Source organism: Anastrepha obliqua, chromosome 4, assembly GCF_027943255.1.
Source record: "Anastrepha obliqua isolate idAnaObli1 chromosome 4, idAnaObli1_1.0, whole genome shotgun sequence".
Classification (NCBI taxonomy): domain Eukaryota; kingdom Metazoa; phylum Arthropoda; class Insecta; order Diptera; family Tephritidae; genus Anastrepha; species Anastrepha obliqua.
The window spans coordinates 69,814,379-69,835,443 of NC_072895.1; the positions used below are offsets into that span (position 1 = coordinate 69,814,379).

General features: G+C 35.0%; 1 protein-coding gene across 9 annotated transcripts in view; it reads left to right on the forward strand.

Moving 5' to 3' along the window:
- LOC129246503 (transient receptor potential cation channel trpm) overlaps positions 1-21,065 on the forward strand; it is a 209,069-nt gene that overhangs the window by 168,541 nt on the left and 19,463 nt on the right. For all 9 annotated transcript variants that reach the window (XM_054885381.1, XM_054885377.1, XM_054885378.1 and 6 more), the window contains 5 exons: positions 13,514-13,613; positions 16,586-16,707; positions 17,011-17,134; positions 18,512-18,744; positions 20,665-20,871. In XM_054885381.1, coding sequence (XP_054741356.1) covers positions 13,514-13,613; positions 16,586-16,707; positions 17,011-17,134; positions 18,512-18,744; positions 20,665-20,871 — 786 coding nt within the window. The remainder of the gene's footprint in view (positions 1-13,513; positions 13,614-16,585; positions 16,708-17,010; positions 17,135-18,511; positions 18,745-20,664; positions 20,872-21,065) is intronic.

A 21,065-nucleotide genomic window follows, 5' to 3' on the forward strand; every position in this document is an offset into this window, starting at 1 on the left:
CCCCATGACTTTCTTTTCTTTAGATTGCTGTAGTGAATCCATTTTTCATCACCCGTCACGATGCAATGAAGAAAACCCTTCCTTTTTTGCCGCTGAAGCAGTTGATCACGGGCGAAAAAACGACGTTCAACATCCTTTGGTTTAGCTCATAATGAACCCAAGTCCCCTAGTTCTGAATCATTCCCAAAGCATGCAATCGCTTGGAAATGGATTGGCGGGTAACTCCTAATACTGAAGCAAGCTCTTCTTGCGTTTGACATAGATCATCATTGAGCAATGCCTGCAATTCAGCGTCTTCGAAGGTTTTTGGTCTTCCTTCACGCGAACGGTCGACAACATTAAAATCACCGTCTTTGAAGCGACGGAACCAATCTCGGCACGTTGTTTCGCTTAAAGCAGCATCTCCATAAACTTTTTGTAGCTCTCGATGCGCTTCAGCCGCCGTTTTTTTTTTTTGAATGACAAAGGTAAATCATCACTTCCCGCAAATGACGAAGATTTACTTTCGGAAAACGGAAAAATTAAATTGATACAAATACTTTAATAAAATTAAAAAATATATACAATATATATCACGAAATAAATAAAAAGGAAAATACTTTAGCTTTGCTCAGATACGTTACCGAGCCTCTTAGACTACCCAATATGTATTTGGTGCAATTACAATTTTTTTCTTGCACAAATGAAGCTCAATAGCTCCCCGTTTGCTAGTGGTAAAACTATGCCAGAGTTTCAATAGCTTTTTATTGAATAATTTTAGTGCTTTTAGTTGAATATGCTTTTAGTAGGAAATGAGGATGCCTATCACATTATAACATAGCAAAATAATAATGCGACTCTGGTTAAAAGTAATTGCGTTTGCACTTAAGTAAACTTGTATATAAGTGAATCGCAACTTGAGTGGACCGCTTGGAACATTTTTATGATGTGATAGTCTAAATGTCGTACCAGTAGCGTAGTTAGCTGATAAGTTAATGAGTTTCAAAGGGTGTGTTTCTGTGTGCAGAAAATCATTTCATGATATTTGAGCCTAAAAATGTTAATTTTCATCAGAAGGGTTTGCATTTCAAAAACTGCCGTGTTAGGGGAAGAGAATGTCGATCTAAAAAACTAATTGATATTGCGTGTTTTTGTTTATTTCAGAAACTTTATTTGAGTTAAAAAATAGTAGTTTTTTTTAATTTAATTGGTCACTAAATTGTTTCAAGAATATAATAGTAAATTTTCAAATGAAAACTTGAAGAAATACAAAAGTTATGTACTTGTTCATTAAAATTAGTGAACGGCCGGCGATCGATGAGAAAGCAATATACTATATACTATTTCCACATCGCTTTTTAACAAAAAACCTGCTTGGGCTCCGGTGAAAATTTCCATTAATTCAGTTTGGCACTCAATAGGTTAGCAGATTTTCTCGAAAAGATGCCCACAACTGGCGGACAGCGTAGCTCAAATACTACTCAAATAATGTTGAATAGCCTTAATTTAAGTTGTAATCAAAGTATTTAATAATTCCCCTCTAAAGCTATTTATACGACGGCCGTTGTAGTCGAATGGCTGCTTCTGTGACTACCATTCGGAATTCCACAGGTTTGATGACCTGGGCACGAAACACCAATTACAAAAACAAATCTCTTTTGAAACATTTTGTCATATTTTTGAACCTTTTTTATCGTTCTTGGGCTGATGCTTAACCACTAGTAGCAGCTTTAAGATGCGTTTCAATTTCTTCCGATTGGTTGCTCCTGAGAGAATGCTGTCTGTCCGCTAATGAACCAATTATTTTTTTACCTTGATTTTGGAGAAATATTTTTTTTTATTTCTCTATATTGTCATTGTTTATATAAATATATAAGGGAGAACATATTATTTATTTATAATCGATTTTCACTGCCCACAAACTAAACTTACTCAGTTCTTTCCATAAAACTGTGCACTCGTTGGTAGAAAGCGAATTCTTTTTCTGCATGATTTTTGAACACTATAGCGGCCGTCTATCTTTCTCTCTGACTCCGCTAGCGGATGCCGCGTAGGAGTTTAAACCCCCGATCCTTGCACCGTTCGGTGGATACAATGTATCGAAATGGGAGAAAACACCGATAAAATGAAGAGAAATTTTATTATTTTATATTGTACATTAAACTGATTTTAAGATCTCCTGTTCCTTATTCTTCTGTTCTCTTAACTGAATTGTGCTTAATACTTATTTCGGCTGTACATAAGTATGGAGCATATTGCGATTTTTGCTGATTATTTTGTTATCGAATTCCAAACCGTTTGAGGAACTATAAATTGAATCATAGCACCATCAAGCTTTTGAAATATACTCGTAGATGTTTTCTGTCCCTCCTCATTTCACCGCCTTGTTTATACTCCAAAACCCATGGTCGGCCTTTCTAATCACATCAACAGTTATTTGAGTTGCTCCTGAGTGCGCGACTTTCAACTAAGTCACAAAAAACTTAATTTGATGTACCATAACCGCATAATTAAGTCACTTTATCTTTTTTACAATATTCGCAATACTTTTCTCGCTAAGTTTTTTTCATTCATTGTTTATAAAATTATAGTTCCATCCAAAAGACTTCCAAGTATGTGCTTTATATTGTAGAAAATTCTCAATATCGATTGCAAAAAAAATTATCAAAAAACAACGCAAATCAAATTCTCACTTTTTTATGCTAAAATTAACTGGGGCATAAAACTGCATATCCAGCAGTTAGGTGATTAAAAAGTTGTAAATATTGATGAGAATTTCTTGGAATTCTTTAAGCTCTTGTACAAAGTTTGGATGTTATTGTTATTTGGTATACAATGAACTAAGCATATTTTTATAAAATATTAACGAATAAAATTTGGCTTGAAAAATATTTCGAATACTACAGAGTGATAATAATATTATGTAATATTGGGGGACATCAGAATTCGTTTTAGAGGTATGGTTCCTTCGGCAAAGTTTCTTATTTTGATCCCTACAATACGATTTTCACAGAGCAATGAGCGATTTTTAAATCGACCCGCCCTAATATATATATACATATATATATGTGTAGGTTATATGGTATGAGTCTAAATAGCCTGCTCAAATATATATATATGTATGTGTATATTATATATAGAAGTAAATATAATATGGGACAACCTATAATATTTTACCGGCCCTGTTTTGCAATGGTTGAAATTCGTTTATGTGCTCTAAATAAATATGGAAAATAGCGAAAATCAAAATTTAGAGAATTTCGTGATTTAGACTTAGAGACTAATTTCCGAAAATTTATAACTCCGGTCTATTTCAGACAGTTTCTTCACTCTTTCATTGTGATGCCCAAACAAATTTTTGTTGTTGTTTTTTTTTTGTCCATTATTACAAACTGTTAATATTAACAATAAGTAATTGGTGTTCTTCTTCTTAATTGGCGCGATAACCGCTTACACGATTTTGGCCGAGTTTGACAAAGCACGCCACTCGTTTCTTTCTCGTGCTAACCGGCGCCAATTGGACACACCAAGTGAAGCCAAGTCCTTCTTCACCTGATCTTTCCAACGCAAAGGAGGCCTTCCTCTTCCTCTGCTACCACCAGCTGGTACCGTATCGAATACTTTCAAAGCCGGAGCGTTTGTATCCATTCGGACGACACTACCCAGCCAACGTAGTCGCTGGATCTTAATTCGCTGAACTATGTCTATGCCGTCGTAAAGCTCATACAGCTCATTGTTCCATGGCCTGCGATATTCGCCGTTGCCCACGTGCAAAGGTCCAAAAATCTTACGAAGAATCTTTCTCTCAAATACTCCAAGCGTCGCTTCATCGGATGTTGTCATGGTCCAAGCATCTGCTCCATACGTTAGGACCGGCATGATGAGAGCCTTGTAGAGTGTTAGTTTTGTTCGTCGACAGAGGACTGTACTGATCAGTTGCCTACTTAGTCCAAAGTAGCACTTGTTGGCAAGAGAGATTCGACGTTGGATTTCAAAACTGACATTTTTATCGGTGTTAATGCTGGTTCCTAAATAAAGAAGTCTTTTACAACCTACAATTGGTGTTAGAGTTTGGAAGAGAACATTATTGTCTTTGGTGGCATTTAGTTACAATTTTCCTAGCACAACATAGTTTTCTATAATTTTATTTTATATTACAGTACGAGCAAGATCTGTGGATGTTTTGCGCTGTAGTCTTCTTGGTTGAAGTTCGATTTCCGGTATCAGCCTCATTTCATAGTTTTTGTGCTCAATGGTCGGAAGATATGCTTACTGCTGCTTCTTTTTACTGCTTCAGTGACAGTGTCTATGCCGAGGTCGTGGTGAATATCGTCATTTCTTATGTACCAATTTGCGTTTGTGATTGTTCTTATCATCTCTGATGGACTTCTTTGTATGATTTGTATGTTTGATTGGCATACTGGCAGTCCCCAAATTTCTAGTACGTAGGTCCATGTCGGTCTGATGATTGATTTGTATATCATTTATTTATTAAATAAGCTTGGGGTTTATTGTTTTCCTAGTAGCCAGTAGAGTTGTCGGAATTTGTTTTTCATCTCGTTTCTCTTGTTCAGTATGTGTTTTTTCCATGAGAATTTTGAGTCAATCCTAAATGCCTATGCTAAGCCTAAATATTTTGCATTTGAGTGTATTTTTAAGTCTTCTCCCTTATTTGGATTGGATGTCTTGCAGATTTTCTCTTCTAGTGTATTACATGTTGTGTTTTGTCTTTATTGACCTCAAATCCCCATTTTAATGAGTGTTTAAGGAAAGAAAATTTTTAATACATGGCACTCATTGCCTGCCGAGTGGCGACCGCTATTAGAAACATGTTTTTCTTAAGTTTGGTGTTTCTCCGAGATTTGAACCTACGTTCTCTCTGTGAATTCCGGATGGTAGTCACGCACCAACCCTTTCGGCTGCGGCGGCCGCCGTTATGACGGTCACGCTTCTATTAGACAGAGTTTAATTAGGTACTAATATATTATCCGTTATTATTACTAATTTATGGTCAAAAACGTATTTCAAGTTTTAATGAGGAAATTAGTTATATATATAATAGTATTATTATTTATATATAAATGCATTTTTGAAAATTAGCCAGCCAAAAAGCATCAAACGCTTAGAATTTTGATTTTCTATTCGACTAGGCTTAGCAAATAGTTTTTGACGATGACTTCCAGTTAAGGTCGAAGTATCGATAAATAATTAAATTTCTGGTTTTAAGCCGACCTTGGGCTCATAAAATAAAAAAAACCAAAAATCCAAAATATAAAAAACAGAAAAATCCTCAACTACGTAGTTCTTTATTTGATAGAGAACCCATAAAAATATTCAAAAATTCAACCAAATCAAAAACGTGTAGCTCAATTAGGTGTTCGAATTGTAAAAGGATGTCCCAAAAATGGCATATGCTGTATGTAGTGTAATAGGTGTAGCAATATATGTATGCACATGTGCCATATGAAGCGAAAGCGCCGAGTTTTTCCAGTAGCGGCGTTGTGTGAATTGAATGCATTTACATATTAGTGTGTGTGTCTATGCCCGTGGCTCAACAAGAAACACTCAAACTCAGCTCTCTGACACATTTACAGGTATTTCTGTGAGTTGTAATCTGGGCTATCCTTTCCTAGTTTTTTTATACATACATACGTACTTTGGTTTTGTTTTGTTTTTAACTTTTTGTAATAACTTTGCAACAGATAACTGAAAGTTACATATATATAGTTATAAATAATGGAGTACATACATAAGTATATAAGAAATAATAATTGAAAACTAACTTCAAGTACATTTGTACATATGTATATGTCGTATACTAAGTATATAAGAAGAGTTGTAAAGAGAACACCGCATATTGATTTTGTATTTTCTCTTTCAATCGTTTCTACTTCTAATTTTTCTTGTCTTTTGTCAATATTGCCAACAATATAAATTACCAAATAAATTACAACAAAAACATATATGCACATTTGTATGTTTGTACAAAATTGCACACTTTTATTTTTTTTTATGCAAACAATCGAAAAAATGTAAAACCTTGAACATTTGAAAAATCATTGTCATGTTCGTCACCGTCATCCGCCCAATGGCCAGTTGATCGCTGGTTCGATTATAGCACCCGGTTTCTTGGGGGCGTTGGGTCATAATAGCCGTTCGCACAATGCCCGCATACCTGGCTATGGACAGGGTGGTTTGCATCGTTCTTCGGCCACAACAACCACAACTAGGATTACACCTTCTACAACAACAACTGCGTCATCGGCAATACCACAATCAACGCAAAATTTGCCAAGAGGCGACATTTTGAACACCTTGAGCGGCAATTTGACAAATGTACACACATTTTATAGACCCATTCACGCTGGTTTGCTAAATACTAAATTCATATAATACAAACAAATAATAATTGATATGTACTTAATACTTATAGTAATGATCGTCTGTCCACATATGTATTAGAGGAACGAAATTGTCTTCTTAATGTGAATGAAATAGCGCCAACTGTTTGATTATACGGATTATTTTTTCCCTATCTATTTTCGATAATTTTTGCCTTGCGTGGAATTTGTTGATGTGCTTATCGAATAATTATGTATAGACATGTACTTGTATGTATATAGCGCGTGTCAATATATAGAATAACTGGAGCTGAAAAAGGGTTATGATTTACTGTGTTCAATAAAAAATTGCTTTTGAGAGTAAAAGTGCAAAATTCTACATTTTCTTTGCTTTCCTAAATAGGTTTTCTCACAACCTATAATATATTCGGGATAAAAAAATTACACCGGAAAAGAGATTAGAAACCAAGACCTATTTTAGCAATATTTTTTATGTTATTTTAAAATTTTGAAAGTGCTGTGTGTTTCAACAAGAATTTACGTTCAAACTAGTCCCCAAGTTTTCAAGTGTCAATGTTAGAGCTACCATCCGTCTTTGTGTCATTCTATTACTCAGTTGCTCAGTTGTTTAATTGAAATTGGAAGGATTTGTTAAAAACAAAAAAATGTGAAAACACTTTGATGACTGGTCTTCAAATTGTAGCTGTATTTATTTAACTGGCTCTATACCGGGTCCGGCACTCGAAGTGTAGCCAACTTCAGAACGCTCGCGCAGCTGATGTACGGGCATCAACTGTCTGTTAGTTGGCTAAATGACAGCCCGGAGTATTGTTTACAAGCGCAAAAGCATTTTTTGAGAGTAAACGTGAAAAAAGAAAATCAGTAATGGATTTCAAACGTAATAGTGTGATTGCATTATATTTGGATGGAAAATCACAACTAGCGAGTCTTCGTGAGCTCGAGTGTGCGGCGTGTTGGTCCAATTATTCCCCTGCTTGGCAATTCGTCGCAAACCGACGTAACATGGATTTTGATGTTTTAATAGTGAGTTCTGTCCTTTCCGTGACGAATAACCGCATTTTTTCTTATTTAAACTTCCATTTAAATGAAAATAGGGATTACCGTACGAAATCGCTCCAGCTTTGCCTTGCGGGAGTTTTTGCGCAAATTTTATTTTGTTCTCTGTTTTTTTTTTTGTGAACCAGTGATAGTTGAAATAAGTGCTGCCATGGCTGGCTTAACCCATATTCTTAAAAATAATTAATGATTTCTATATTCAAGAACCAGCCCATCTAATTCCTATGTAAACAAGTCACTCAGTCCGAAAATCCAGATATTTTTATGTTTTAGAAGAGCCGTCGATACGCAAACATTTCGGTCGTAGACCATGGGCGTTCCAACAAGACTGGGCACCATCTCATAAAGCTCGTGTGAACCAAGAATGGTTAAAAAATCAAGTTCCACACTTCTTTTCGTCCACACAATGGCTTTCAAATTCGCCAGACGCAAATCCGATGGACTATTCCATCTGGTCCATTTTGGAGAGCAAGGTGAGGACTAAAAAATATGCCAGTATGGATGCGCTGAAAAAAGCGATACGCGAATGGGTCAAGATCACATTCGTGCAGTATGCAATTGATTTTTTGATCGTTTGAAGGCTATATCCAAGGTAAAAGGTGGTCATATCGAGCTAAAGTGAATATAATTTAAAATTGTAATCATTTTTGAATAATTTTGTCTTTGAAATCAATAAAAACTAATTTCACACAAAAAAGTTATGGTGTTTTGAATAGGTAACACTTCATATCGTTCACCCTGTATATATATATATATATACATATAATTGGCGCGTACACCCTTTTTGAATGTATGACCGAGCTCCTCCTCCTATTTGTGGTGTGCGTCTTGATGTTGTTCCACAAATGGAGGGACCTACAGTTTTAAGCCGACTCCGAACGACAGATATTTTTATGAGGAGCTTTTCCATGACAGAAATACACTCGGAGGTTTGCCATTGCCTGCCGAGGGGCTACCGCTTTTAGAAACAACTTTTTCTTAATTTTTGGTGTTTCACCGAGATTCGAACCTACGTTCTCTCTGTGAATTCCGAATGGTAGTCACGCACCAACCCATTCGGCTATCTTGTGCTCTTGATTCCAAAACTAATTTTTTGTGATATCTCTAAAACTAAATGACAAAAAAATATTGGATTTTCGGACTCATCGACAGACTTTGCAAAGGAATTCGTTGGTCTTGCACTTTAGTCACCTGCTACAAGTAGAGCCTCCGAATCACCTCCGTAAGCTAAAATAAAAGATTTCATAATGTATATATAAGTATATGTATGCCAACCACTGAATCCAATTCAGACAAGCTATAAATTAACCTCGTATACTGTCGCCCCATGAATGCAAGAATCGGAGATTAACTACCAGCCATGGCACACTAAGAGGTTGAGTTGTGTGGTGAGACCCGCGTAACATTGACGTAACTAAATTCGGGATGTTGCAGTGGATTGAAATCCAATTTACCTCGAATCGACTCCGACATATTTAACGTGAGCTCTATTTGTGAAGGATACCCACACGGTGCTAGTCATTTCCTCACATGTCCGCTTAAACCAACTCACCAAACACCACTCTTCCTATAGTCCGACTCTGTCAACACTTTGTGGGACCTCTTACAAGGCTGGGCTTAGTAAGGCTGCTGCCAAAATGATAATATGTTTGCTGATTACTAAGCACAACACTTTTCCAGCAAAAAAGTTACAGCAGAAAATAATTAAAAATATAATTTTATTGCTAGTTCATGAAAATATTTGATATAAATCATAAGTATAATAGTTTTTTTTATACAACTTACGAATAACAAAAAATAATAATAATAACATTTAAAATTAGCCAAAGTATTCCCTTAGAAACAATCATTTCGGTTAAAAACAATATTATGCCATTTTTTTTAATATTTTGAAATGGAACCTCTTGTTGAAACACCATGTACTCGTACACTGATCATTTCTTATTCATTGCTAAATTGATCAATACCTTAAAAACCTAATGCAGTGGAGTTGCTTCTAGGGGCTATAATATTTCACCACTCTAGTAATATGTATTAGTAAGCCTATCCTATCTGTTAAACTAAATATAAAACTAACTACTAAATAGATATGCATATGAACACTTATTTATAAATATATTGGACAGACTTCATATAACAACAGTAAACAAAAAAAGTAAATAGTAAAAATAATACTATTGCATGAGATTGCCAGTAAATCATTTGAAAATATTACAAATAAATTGAGTTCCTCCTCTCTCTGGCTCCTCTAAGAGTTAAAATCTTACTCGTAAATATGTATGTGTGTACTCTATTATTAATTTCTATGTATGTACTTGCCTATATAACTGTCGTTTCGAGCTTTTCATGCATTCAGTCAATCAGCACTACACTCATGCCAATGTACACTAGGACGCACATCCACTTATTAAAGCTTTCACAGATTTTACACCAAATTAACTGCTATTCTTAGGTACGAACCCCTCTACAAGAGGGCTTGATTATTTCCATTTTTTTTATTCACAAAGCGCTTTAAAAAACTCTCTTCCCTAACTTCCTTTATGCTTTCAGCTGAGTTATTGCTTTCGTGTATCGATGTATCTATCCGCCTGCTTACATTTTTTTAAATTTATTTCATTTATTTGCCTACAGTTGTTCTCCTTTTTCTATTTCTTTTTATGCTCCTTCCATTTTTCGCATTTTACTTTTCGTTTTTATAAAATTTACATATTTTATTTCTTACTTATTTTTTCTCCCTTCACTCTCGCTTTTCAACGCCGCTTATCAAGCATGAAGCGATCAACAGTTTGCTGCATTTTCTTCAATGTGTTTTTTGTTTTGTGTTGGTTTTTTTGTTTTTCCTTTTCCATACATATTTGCAAATTTTTTGTATTTTCCATTTTACTGCGTCAGTATTTTCGCTATGCAACAGTTCATAAATATTCTATGCTAAATATCCTTTGACGCTTTTACTTCAGAGCTACAAGTTGTTTGATTTAGATTTTTTGCTCTCCTTTGGTGAATGTATTTATGTGCGATTTTTGCATGAATTATGCTAATGAAGTTATAGACTGAGAGCTGATATTTTGTAGATAGATTGTGTATATAAAATATATTTTTTAAGCCGAAGACCCCAGTAGTCAGTGCTTTGGCCTATAAGTAGACTAATTTTCTACTATTATTTTTCTTTTAAACAAATAAGTGAAATATAATATATATTTTAATGCTTTTTTTATATTTGTATCTAAGATTAGGTAGATTTTGAATGACTTGTAAGACCGTGCACCAATACCTCTCATGCATGATAGTCTGAAAGCATTGTTTCACACACATCAACGCGACGACTTTTTTCCAAGAAATTGAGAGTTTTTACGTACCAAACGAGATTTGACTTTTCGTAGGCCCAAATGGTCTTTCAAAATGGGTTTCACAGATCCTTTTGATATTCCGATCATATCAGTAAGGTCTTTACAGTCAATCGACGATTTTTGAGCACAAACTCCTTCACTTTATTGACGTGTTGGTCATCTGTTGACGTCGATGGTCGTCCGGAGCGCTCCAAGTCATCAACACGTTCGCGACCCTCTTTGAAGTCTTTATAAACATTTTTCTTCGACATGGTCGAATTGCCTTCTGCATGCCAAACGTTTCCGCAGCCGAAATTTCTTCCGTAAACAAAATTTGATGGCACTTCTCAATCAAATCAGACATTGTAAAAATCGAAAAATGCACTCTTGGTCGTTTGGTAAACACAAGCGTAAATATATTACTGATAATGACATTCACATGAAAGTTGGCCCAGATGTTATTAACAGTGCTGCCAACTCATGAAAAAAATAACTAGAGCGAAATTTTAATCCCGCGAACTTTGACAAATAAATTCACCTTACTCTTTGCCCACAGTAGTACAATACTCGTCTAAAGTTTATCAATCTTTCCGCTCTTGTTAGTCGTAGCAAATGCTAGCAATGCTGTTTTTGATGAAACTACGCCCAGGCTAAATTTTTAGACCGTTTCTCCTGGCTGACGTTAGCCTTAATATTTAGTCTGTCCCGAGTATCAAGATAATGTAGGCCTCTTTTTTTTAAGCCATCTAAAAAATAACAAATTTCGTTGTCAAAACTTTGGTTTTCATTCCAGCATCTCTGATATCGCTGACCCGCTTTTTACCACCTAAAAACGATACTATCCTCTTTCAATAAATGATTGACGATGTTTATTACTTAACATTTTGTGCAGTTGGATAATTTTTCTTTGTAGCTTGACAGTTTTAGATCTCAATGCCTAGCGTACTCCTGCCTATCCAATAATGAGCCGCACGCCTCTCGTGTCAGTTAGTCGTAAGGAGGGAAACCGTTGCATTTAATAATATTAAACTACGAGTGAGTTCAGAGTTTAGGTTTCTAAATTTGTATGAACAACTTTAAATATCTTTCGATTTTTTATTCCAAAATGGTTTTTATACAATATAAAATTTGTATTCTATCGGTTTGTGCTCAGTGGATCCGACTTAAAACATAAAATTAAATTTGCTAGCGAAGCATCGATTATTCTTATTTTTATTTATTTGTTTGGTATAGAATTTAAGTATATTAAAAAATGTGCTTCAATTTTAGAGAGAAATGTAATAGTAATATGAATAATAGGTACAGTTAATCAATTAATATTTGTTCTATTTTTACATCCAGTTGCATAAAAAGCAATTTTTTTTAGTTTTTACAGTCGCCTACCCTCTGAAGCGGAGCAAAAATAGGAAAGACTACTATTTCTGTCCTCTTAATAAAATTAATTAGAGCTTGTATCCTCAAAGTTTCTGTGATCGGTAACAAAACACCCTGTGTATACATTTATAATACAAAAATGTCTATCAAATTGACCTTATTTTTCTCAGAGTCGTCATTGCGGCTCATCCGGGGGAAAACATTTCTGCAGAAAGTTATCACTTAAACTGACTAAAAAGTCAGATGTTCCCTGCAATCACATAAAAAAGGCATGTCTTACAAGACATTTTCTATATACCCAACGGCAGCAACCTTCTTGAAGAATGTTCTTATTCTTTAGATTTTTTATATTTCAAACTCATGCTCATCATTTTAATCAAACATTTCCTATTCAAAATTAATTTTCTCTGCTAGTTGCTACTGCAACATCCTGGCTGTGCCTAGGGATGAATTCGAATATAATACATGTAATTATAAGTATAGGTATATCTAGTATGTCTGTATAAGTATGTACATATGTATTTGACAGCCAACCAATATCGTATAAATCTGCTCATTTATGCAAGCCAACGATTGTCGATTACAATTCATTGAACACTTAAATGACAGCGAATAGGAAAATGAATTGGCCAGGATGGTATGCTATAAAAACACATACAAACATTCATAGATACATGAAACCACAAAGCTATTCTAGTGGATGTTGAGCAATACCCGTGATGGTAAAAAATAAATGAATGCACAAATGGACCGTTGTTGATTGATTTGCTGTGATATTAAACATCAGCTCGTAGAATTTATCCGTTTATATTTTATGTATTACTGCTCATTCTCTGTTTATTTTATTTGGCTTTAGCGCTACGGTCAGATTGAGATTTTAATTATGAGTATAAATTTATTATATAAATACTATTATACCTGATTTAATGAATATATGTACATAAGTACATATAATATATAACTTTATGATATTCTCGTAGATGAAAACGTAACTATTTAGTTAGCCTACATAACTTAATACACACATACATCAGTATCAATACGAGTAGTATCTCCAATTGATTTGTAATTGCTTTTGTGAAATTAACTATTTAGATGTGTATTAGTGCTATGTATATGTATACAGGTGTATAGTATGTATATGCTCCCTCTATCTCTCTTTCGCTGGGTTGTGTATACTTGTATGTAAACGTCTGTTTCCAATCGCTTTCTCCCTGCTATGTCCTTTACCAACGCCTCATCTTACGGAAATTATCGTCGTTTTTATCTTCTTGTTGTGCCTCTGTGTGTATTTCTCTGTCTGTCTCCTCATCCATGCCAAATCCCAGCGCGTCGTAATCGTTTTAATCTTGTGTCATTTTGCGTTCAGAATTTTTAATTGATTTTTGTTTGTTTGTTTTTCTAATTTATTCCCAGGTTTACTATCAGCCTTACTTCATGTTGTACGGTGAGGTGTTTGCTGATGATATTGATCCACCGTGCGGTGAGGAGCCGCATCAGAAGCCATGTCCCACAGGTGAGTCGATGGCGAAATGCTTATAGCTTTATTTAAAGTAAATTCCTATGATTATTGTATTTAAATTCTTAATAGACAGGGTTTTAAGTTTATAGAAATTGTCAAAGAATGAAATAAATGTAAGACCAGTAAAAAGTTCTGAGCGCTGGGACTCTATATTTCAACCATGAAAACAATATGGTTAGAATTATCCGCTTTGGATCAAATATGCGCCGTTTTGTTCGACTCTTTTTTCCATCTTGACAGCGATTTCATAATTCTGTTATTGATTAGGTCCTCGTGTATTTAGTCAAAAATTTGGCCAGGGCATTTTCACAAGCCTCCCTTGAGGTAAGTTTTATATTAAACACAAAAATCCAAATTCTTGAAAAGGTGCCTTTGAGCTATCGGAGTTTCTGGTCGATCGTCTAGATCAATATGAATGGTTTTTGATAGTAGAACTCCTGGAGGGAGCTATTCATTGTGAATTATTTCAATTTAAGACCAAATGTGTTTAAGTCTTTTAGCTTGGTTACTTGGCTCCCTCTTTACACTGCGTTAAAAAATATCAGATCAAAGAAAATATATTATATATATGTAAAGGGTTTTCCAATAACAGCTGTTATTTTGAATACTCCGCTATTTCGGTAGATGTTACTTTTGAAACTGTCATTTTTTGATATTTGATAAGTAGAAACTACGCCATTAATAAAAATGGCGAGACACGCTTAAACGCATTGAAGTTACTAAAATTCACTATAAAAAAGGTGAAAATTTGGCAGAGACGGTTCGTAAAACTCGAACATTTGTGGGTGTCCATGAAGCACCTTGTCGGATCGCAATACAGAAATTGGTGGAAAAATTCGAGCTGTTGGGACCAGTTAGTGATGTGAAGAATAAAACCCGTGCACGTAGCTCAAGAACATCTGAAAATATTGCTGTTGTAGCCGAGAGCGTTGAAGAAAACGCAGGTTGGTCCATTCCTTGACATTCTTTGGAATTAGGCATTCCACAAACGTCATTACACCGTATTTTGCATAAAAATTTGCTTCTTAAGACGTATAAAAGTCAGTTAACACAAGAACTCATGTCGGCCGATCATCAACAACATCGTGTCTTTGGTGATTGGCTCGTTGAAATGCATGAAAATGATCCGGAATTCCTTCGAAAAATCATTTTGAGTGATGAGGCCCATTTCCACCTCGGTGACTTCGTCGACAAGCAAAATTGTCGGATCTGGGGCTCAGGAAAACCAAGAGTTATTGTTGAAAAGTCTCTCTATCCTCAACGTGTGACTGTTTGGTGCGGTTTATGGTCGGGCGGAGTCATTGGACCTTACTTTTTCGAAAATGAAGCTGGGCAACAGTTACGGTGAATGGATTGCGCTATCGAGAGATGGTTAACGATTTTTTATGACCGGAATTGGGTGGTATTGATCTGGACAACGTTTATTTTCAACAAGACGGCGCTACGTGCCCCACAAGCAACGAAACCATTGATCTTTTACGGGAATAACACCTCTTCTTGGAAAACCCTTTATACTATTATCAGAAATCATGAAAATTCCTTAATGTTAAATACATCTTTGAAAGAAGAGACCTTTTTACTCGACCTAATATTACTTACTAAAGATTTTCCTACATATAACTTAGGTTTTCTATGCCTTCTTAAAAAAAATCTATAAAATAAGCTAATTTTGGGCCTCCTAAACCATATGGCGGCCACCGAAGCGGAATGGGTTGGTGAAAACTGCTCAAATTTTTAATTGGTGGCTATTGAATGATTTCTCAAAATAAAAAATATGTTCTTAACATGCTGCAATAAATCACAAATTAAAACAATTATTTGTTTTTATAAAATAAATTATAAAAATATAAACTTCTTATTATTAAAATGAAAGCACATGTGGCTTCACATAACATTCATATATGCATGTTGTATATGTATGTAATTAGGAAAATCACATAAATTCAATTCATGAATAACATGATATATAACACGAAAATAAAAAATAAATTCAGTTCATGTTATTATTGTGAAATAAAAATTACAAAAATTGTATACACGAAAATGTAATGGATCCATACTTGAAAGAGGAAAGCTCTGAAACAATAAAGTTGTTGTCGTGTGTTTTTGCAGCAATTTCTAATGTTTTTCAATATTTCAAAACCACATGGAGTAAATTTTTTAAAATACAGCATCAACATTTGCAGCTTCGACTTGTTTTTATAGTTGCACTTACAATTTCTAAATCAGCTTTTAGTGGTAGACCTGCTGCTTCTAGTGTTTATTGTATTTTAGAATATAGTCGAAACTAAAATACAAAAATGGTTCGGTTTTTTTCTGAAATATCTGCCCTGTTTTTTGAAAAGCCATGATAGTATGAAGCGATTTATTTCGAGAAGCTAACTTATAGAATACAGTTTTGCCGGATCATTTGAAATATTTTCTGACGTAAATTTAACAAAGAATATGCGAAAAAATAATTGTGTCAAATAAACATAATTAAGACTCGCCTTAAAAATTAAAATTATGCCCTTTTTTATATATAAAATCATGCATTTATAACAAAATATGTCGTTATATGAATGAATGAAAATGGGGTTTGTACTTTGATCTCACGGTATTTTACACCCTCTACTCATCTCTGTACCACCCCAGTTCCCATAATAAACCCCAGATAGAGCTGGGTTGGGCTGAAAATTTGTGCCTTTCTTCCGTCCGCATCTGGCCAAGATGTCTAAACCTTCCTCGCGCCTCATTAGAAAATGCGCTGGAGTCTCCGAGAACATATATGAAACATGTGTTGGTAGAATTGAAATAAAATGCTATGCACCTGCATTTTTTACCTTGCCCTACTATTTAAAACCTATAGGCGTAGTATTTTTAAGATATTGGATTGCAGCTGAACCTTGACTTTATCTTCTTTTGGCGTTTGCATTTAACATTTGACATTCCTTATTTAATGCAAAATTTTTCTTTCTCCTTTTTAGGTCACTGGGTGACACCTATCATAATGGCTATGTACCTGTTGATTGCCAACATATTGCTGATTAATCTGCTGATTGCTGTTTTCAATAATATTTTTAACGAAGTGAACTCCGTTTCGCATCAGGTGCGCATCACTATTGACAATTTCGCATTTCCACGCTTTCGTTCTTTTCTATACTTTACACTATCTTTTAAACTAAAAACTAATGAAAATGCTATGCAAATTTATTTCTCTTTTTATTTCGCTGCTGCTAAATGTACGCCACCTTGCGCGCTGTGTAATGTGTCACATGGTCGTCGGCATTTAATGACTGACTCTGTGTGTGTGTTTGCTGGATGTTGGATGGCGGACTGGATAATGGCTGCTAATGTCTGCTATGAATGGTGGTTTTTAATATTATTTGCTTTTGTGCAAAATATTGCGTAGGTTTGGATGTTTCAACGTTTCACTGTCGTTATGGAGTATCAGCAGAAGCCCGTACTACCACCACCATTTATCGCACTCTGCCATTTCTACTCGCTGCTCAAGTATTGTATACGCAAAGCGAAAGGTGAGAGAGGGATGAGAAAATTAAATTTTATTCCCTGTGAGTTTATATACTAACGCTCGAATATATATAACTAAAATAATATTTCCTTTTCTTCTTGTTGCGCTGCCGTTTACGGTGTCGTTCATGGCTGATACATACATACATACATACCTCAATGCGTACTTACCCATGTACATTCATGCACACATTCATACAAACCTCCGAGAACCTACCTATCCATATTGGAAATTTTATATAAATACTAACAATATTGAAATTGCAAAACAACAAAAACAAAAACAAAATAAAACAAAACAACCCACATTTGACCACCACTACTGCACACATCGCATTCAAATACAAACGCAAAACTTTCAAAAAAATATCAAAAAAAAAAAACCAAAAAATATCATCCACATTGTGAAAACTAACCAACGAAACTAAATAATTCGTTAATATCATCCCACTCTACCCCACTTGATGGAATATGGACAATATGTATATTGAAAAATTCCATTTCATTGCCAATGATTTTTGGAAAATTGCGATCATTGCTGCTGTTGCTGTTATTGCACTTCACAATGGCCACACATGCCACATTTGCCATTTATGCCACATCATTCGAAACTGCATCCTGTCATTGCAATACATTTAAATTATTTATACTCACCACACTTGATGGGCTATCATCGCTTGTCACAACACTTACTGTTACTTTTGATGATGACGATGTTGGCTGTGCCAATGATTGTGATAATGGCACCATCGGTCGCATTTGCTCAAACATATGGAATATAAAAATGCATGCTCACGAACATATATACGCACATTTATTCATTCATAAAAACAAAAACGTTTTTCGAAATTGCATTATGACAACAAAACTGATGAAATGCTTGTATGTTTGTTTCTGTTTTTTTAAATATAACTGCAAATATCTGCATATGCTGTTGTGGTATCTAACGAAATAATTGATTTCTGTCGTATCAATGAAATGATATGCGGAAAATACAAATCTGTTACAACAATCGGAAAATCTCAACAACTTGGAAATGTCAAATACATCACTTCAAATGAAAATCTATATATGTGAAATACAACAACAAATCTGTAAATTTCGGTCAACTTTAACTCACTACAACGCCAAAAACAACTATACTACATACTATATATGCACATCAACAATCGTACAATACGTAATGCCTGACCTATTCCAACTAACAACAAATACATAAAACCCTGCAATTTAATCAACATCTCTTGCACCTAATCTGGCTCTCTCTATCTTTCTGTCTCTGCACTCGCAAACCAATATGCAAATGAAAACTTTTAATAAATCCAAAAAAAAAAAAAAAAAAAAACCAAAACAAATACTTTGTACTATTCACCGCAAACCAGGATTGGAGGTACAACGTGACAATGGTTTAAAATTATTTCTTGAAAAGGATGATATGGAGCGTTTGTATGATTTCGAAGAGGAATGCGTTGAGGGTTTCTTTCACGAACAGGAAATTATATTGAATCAGTCGACTGACGAACGTGTTAAAAATACAACAGAGCGTGTTGAAATATTGGCGCAGAAAATTGAGGATATAAATCAAAAGGAGAATGTACAAACGGCTACTGTGCAGGTGAGTTGGATAAAATGGCAAACTCAACCTGATTTTTGGGTCACTTTAATCTTAAATTTTATTGGATTAAAATTCAATGGGCTATAAAACTGCCTACTCTAAATTTTTGTAACAACTCTTATTTTGATGAAAATTTTTGCTTTTTTTCATTTGCACGTAATTTGAAACTTAGATTTCTAAGGTTGTTGTTGGAGGATGAACTACTGGGTGTTTTTTTAAGAGCTTTAGAAGCCGACTCCGAACGGCGGATATTTTTACGAGGAGCTTTATCATGGCAGATATATACCGCTATTAGAAAAAGCTTCTTCTATTATTTTTTGATGCTTCTGCAGGAGTTTCGAACCTACGTTCTCTCCGAATTCCAAATGGTAGTCACGCACCAACCCAATCGGCTACCGCGGGCGGATGATAATATAAAACAGAAATAGTGCTGCAATGCTTGTTTTTATTGTAATCTGGTAGATAGCTTTATGGCCTTTAGTTTTTGAATATGATATCCGGTATATGTCCGTCGACGCTACGAGTTACATGATTCATTCGATTCACCCAATTTTTTACTACTTTTTCCGGTGGCTTGAATATTGCAAGAAATCGATTATTAGGCGCGCTTTATAACAAATTGCGCCATCTTGCTGCAACCAAATATCGTCGATGTTCAGCTGATGAATTTTTGGAGTGAACTTGGCGAACAGGCGTATTCTTTAAGTAAATTTCCACAATTTGGAAGCGTTGTTGTGGCGTTAAACGATTCACGATGGCTTGCTAAACCAATGATACTCATTAAAAATGTGCAACACTTTTTTAATACAAGTCTTTTATCGTGTTTAAATTTTTCCTTATTTTATTTAAAAACATTTCTACGGCTTACTGTATTCTTCGGCCTCTAGGGGAATTCACTTCACAGACGCGCTCAGCAAAGAATTCCGTATATCCCCTTAAACCATCTTTTAGCAAATTCAGCCAGCCCCTTCAACGAGGCTGGGCATAGACTGTGGCAGTTCTCCATGATATGGGCGCCCAAAAATCTAAAACACATTATTCAAAGTTCAGTTCATTCGCAACTGCGCAAAATAAATAACCAAAAGGCAATTATGGCTTAAATACTGCAGAAGAAGGTACAGATTTGCTAAATAGGTAAAAAAAGGGCAAATCGCGCCAAATGCTACAGGGCACCGTCCACTAGGAAAGCATGCGGCAAGAATAGAACTTCCCTATAACAGAACCTGCCGCCTGAATAATATGGGGTCTAAGGGCAATCTTAAAGCAAAGATAGCTCGGTAGGGATGAGGTAAGACAACTAACAGTCTTATTAGGTTCAACAACAGAAAGCCCGATTGGATTGACTAATTAGGCTGGAATTCGGGTGCTATCGATAAGAAGTTGAGCTCAATGATGTATCCAAACGTTAATAGGCTCCGAAGCAACTAGTCAACTGAGCGTGGCGTTTATATGGTCTTATTCCACGTGTATCTATTACCTTCATTTTAAATTATTCTCGTTTTGATTGGTGAAGATACAATCAACCAACCAATCCTCCAATGAACCAACTCTCCAGTTTTTTGATAGTTGACCATACGAATATTGAAAAATTAAGTTGGCTTCTTCATGCACTGAATTCCTTCCAAAGAAGAGGTCCTTAGAAAAGTCAATAGGTACCTGGAATATATTCTAAATTGTTTCAACAGTTTTGATGTTAGCACTGGCCACTTCATTAATTTCTACTAAATTAGACTTCCTTTTTCTAATGAATCTAGATATTTTCATCACTTTCAAATTATTCCTCTTCGCAATATTTTCGTAATCTTTTTTAAATTCGATACTCCTATTTATATTGTTTTTATTAGAATAAGAATTTTAAATTAAAACGCTTTAATTGGTTGAAATTATATTTACTTACGGTATTTTATTTTTTTCTAACAGAGTATTGAATTTCGTCTGCGTAAAATGGAGGAATCTTCGGAGCAAATACTCTCGCACTTGGCTGTCATACATCGCTTCATGTCGATGCATATGATCGAAGGAACTGATTTGAACGCATCAAATACGAATATAGCTGGAGATTTACAAAGGGTCCGCACTGTATCGATGTCTGATAATGAAACCGTGATGCCAGGACCGAACTTACAGGTAGGTAGCATAATAAACCTATTTAGAATTTATAAGGAAGGGAATAGCCAGAAAAATTGGTTAACGGCAATTCAATGTAGCTAAAGTATTAATAAATCAAATAGAATATGCACAACGGTTTTGTTGCACTTAGTTGGAATTTGTTAGCTGTTTAATTGCTAACGTCTCTGTTGGCCTTTTCTAGCAACTGATTC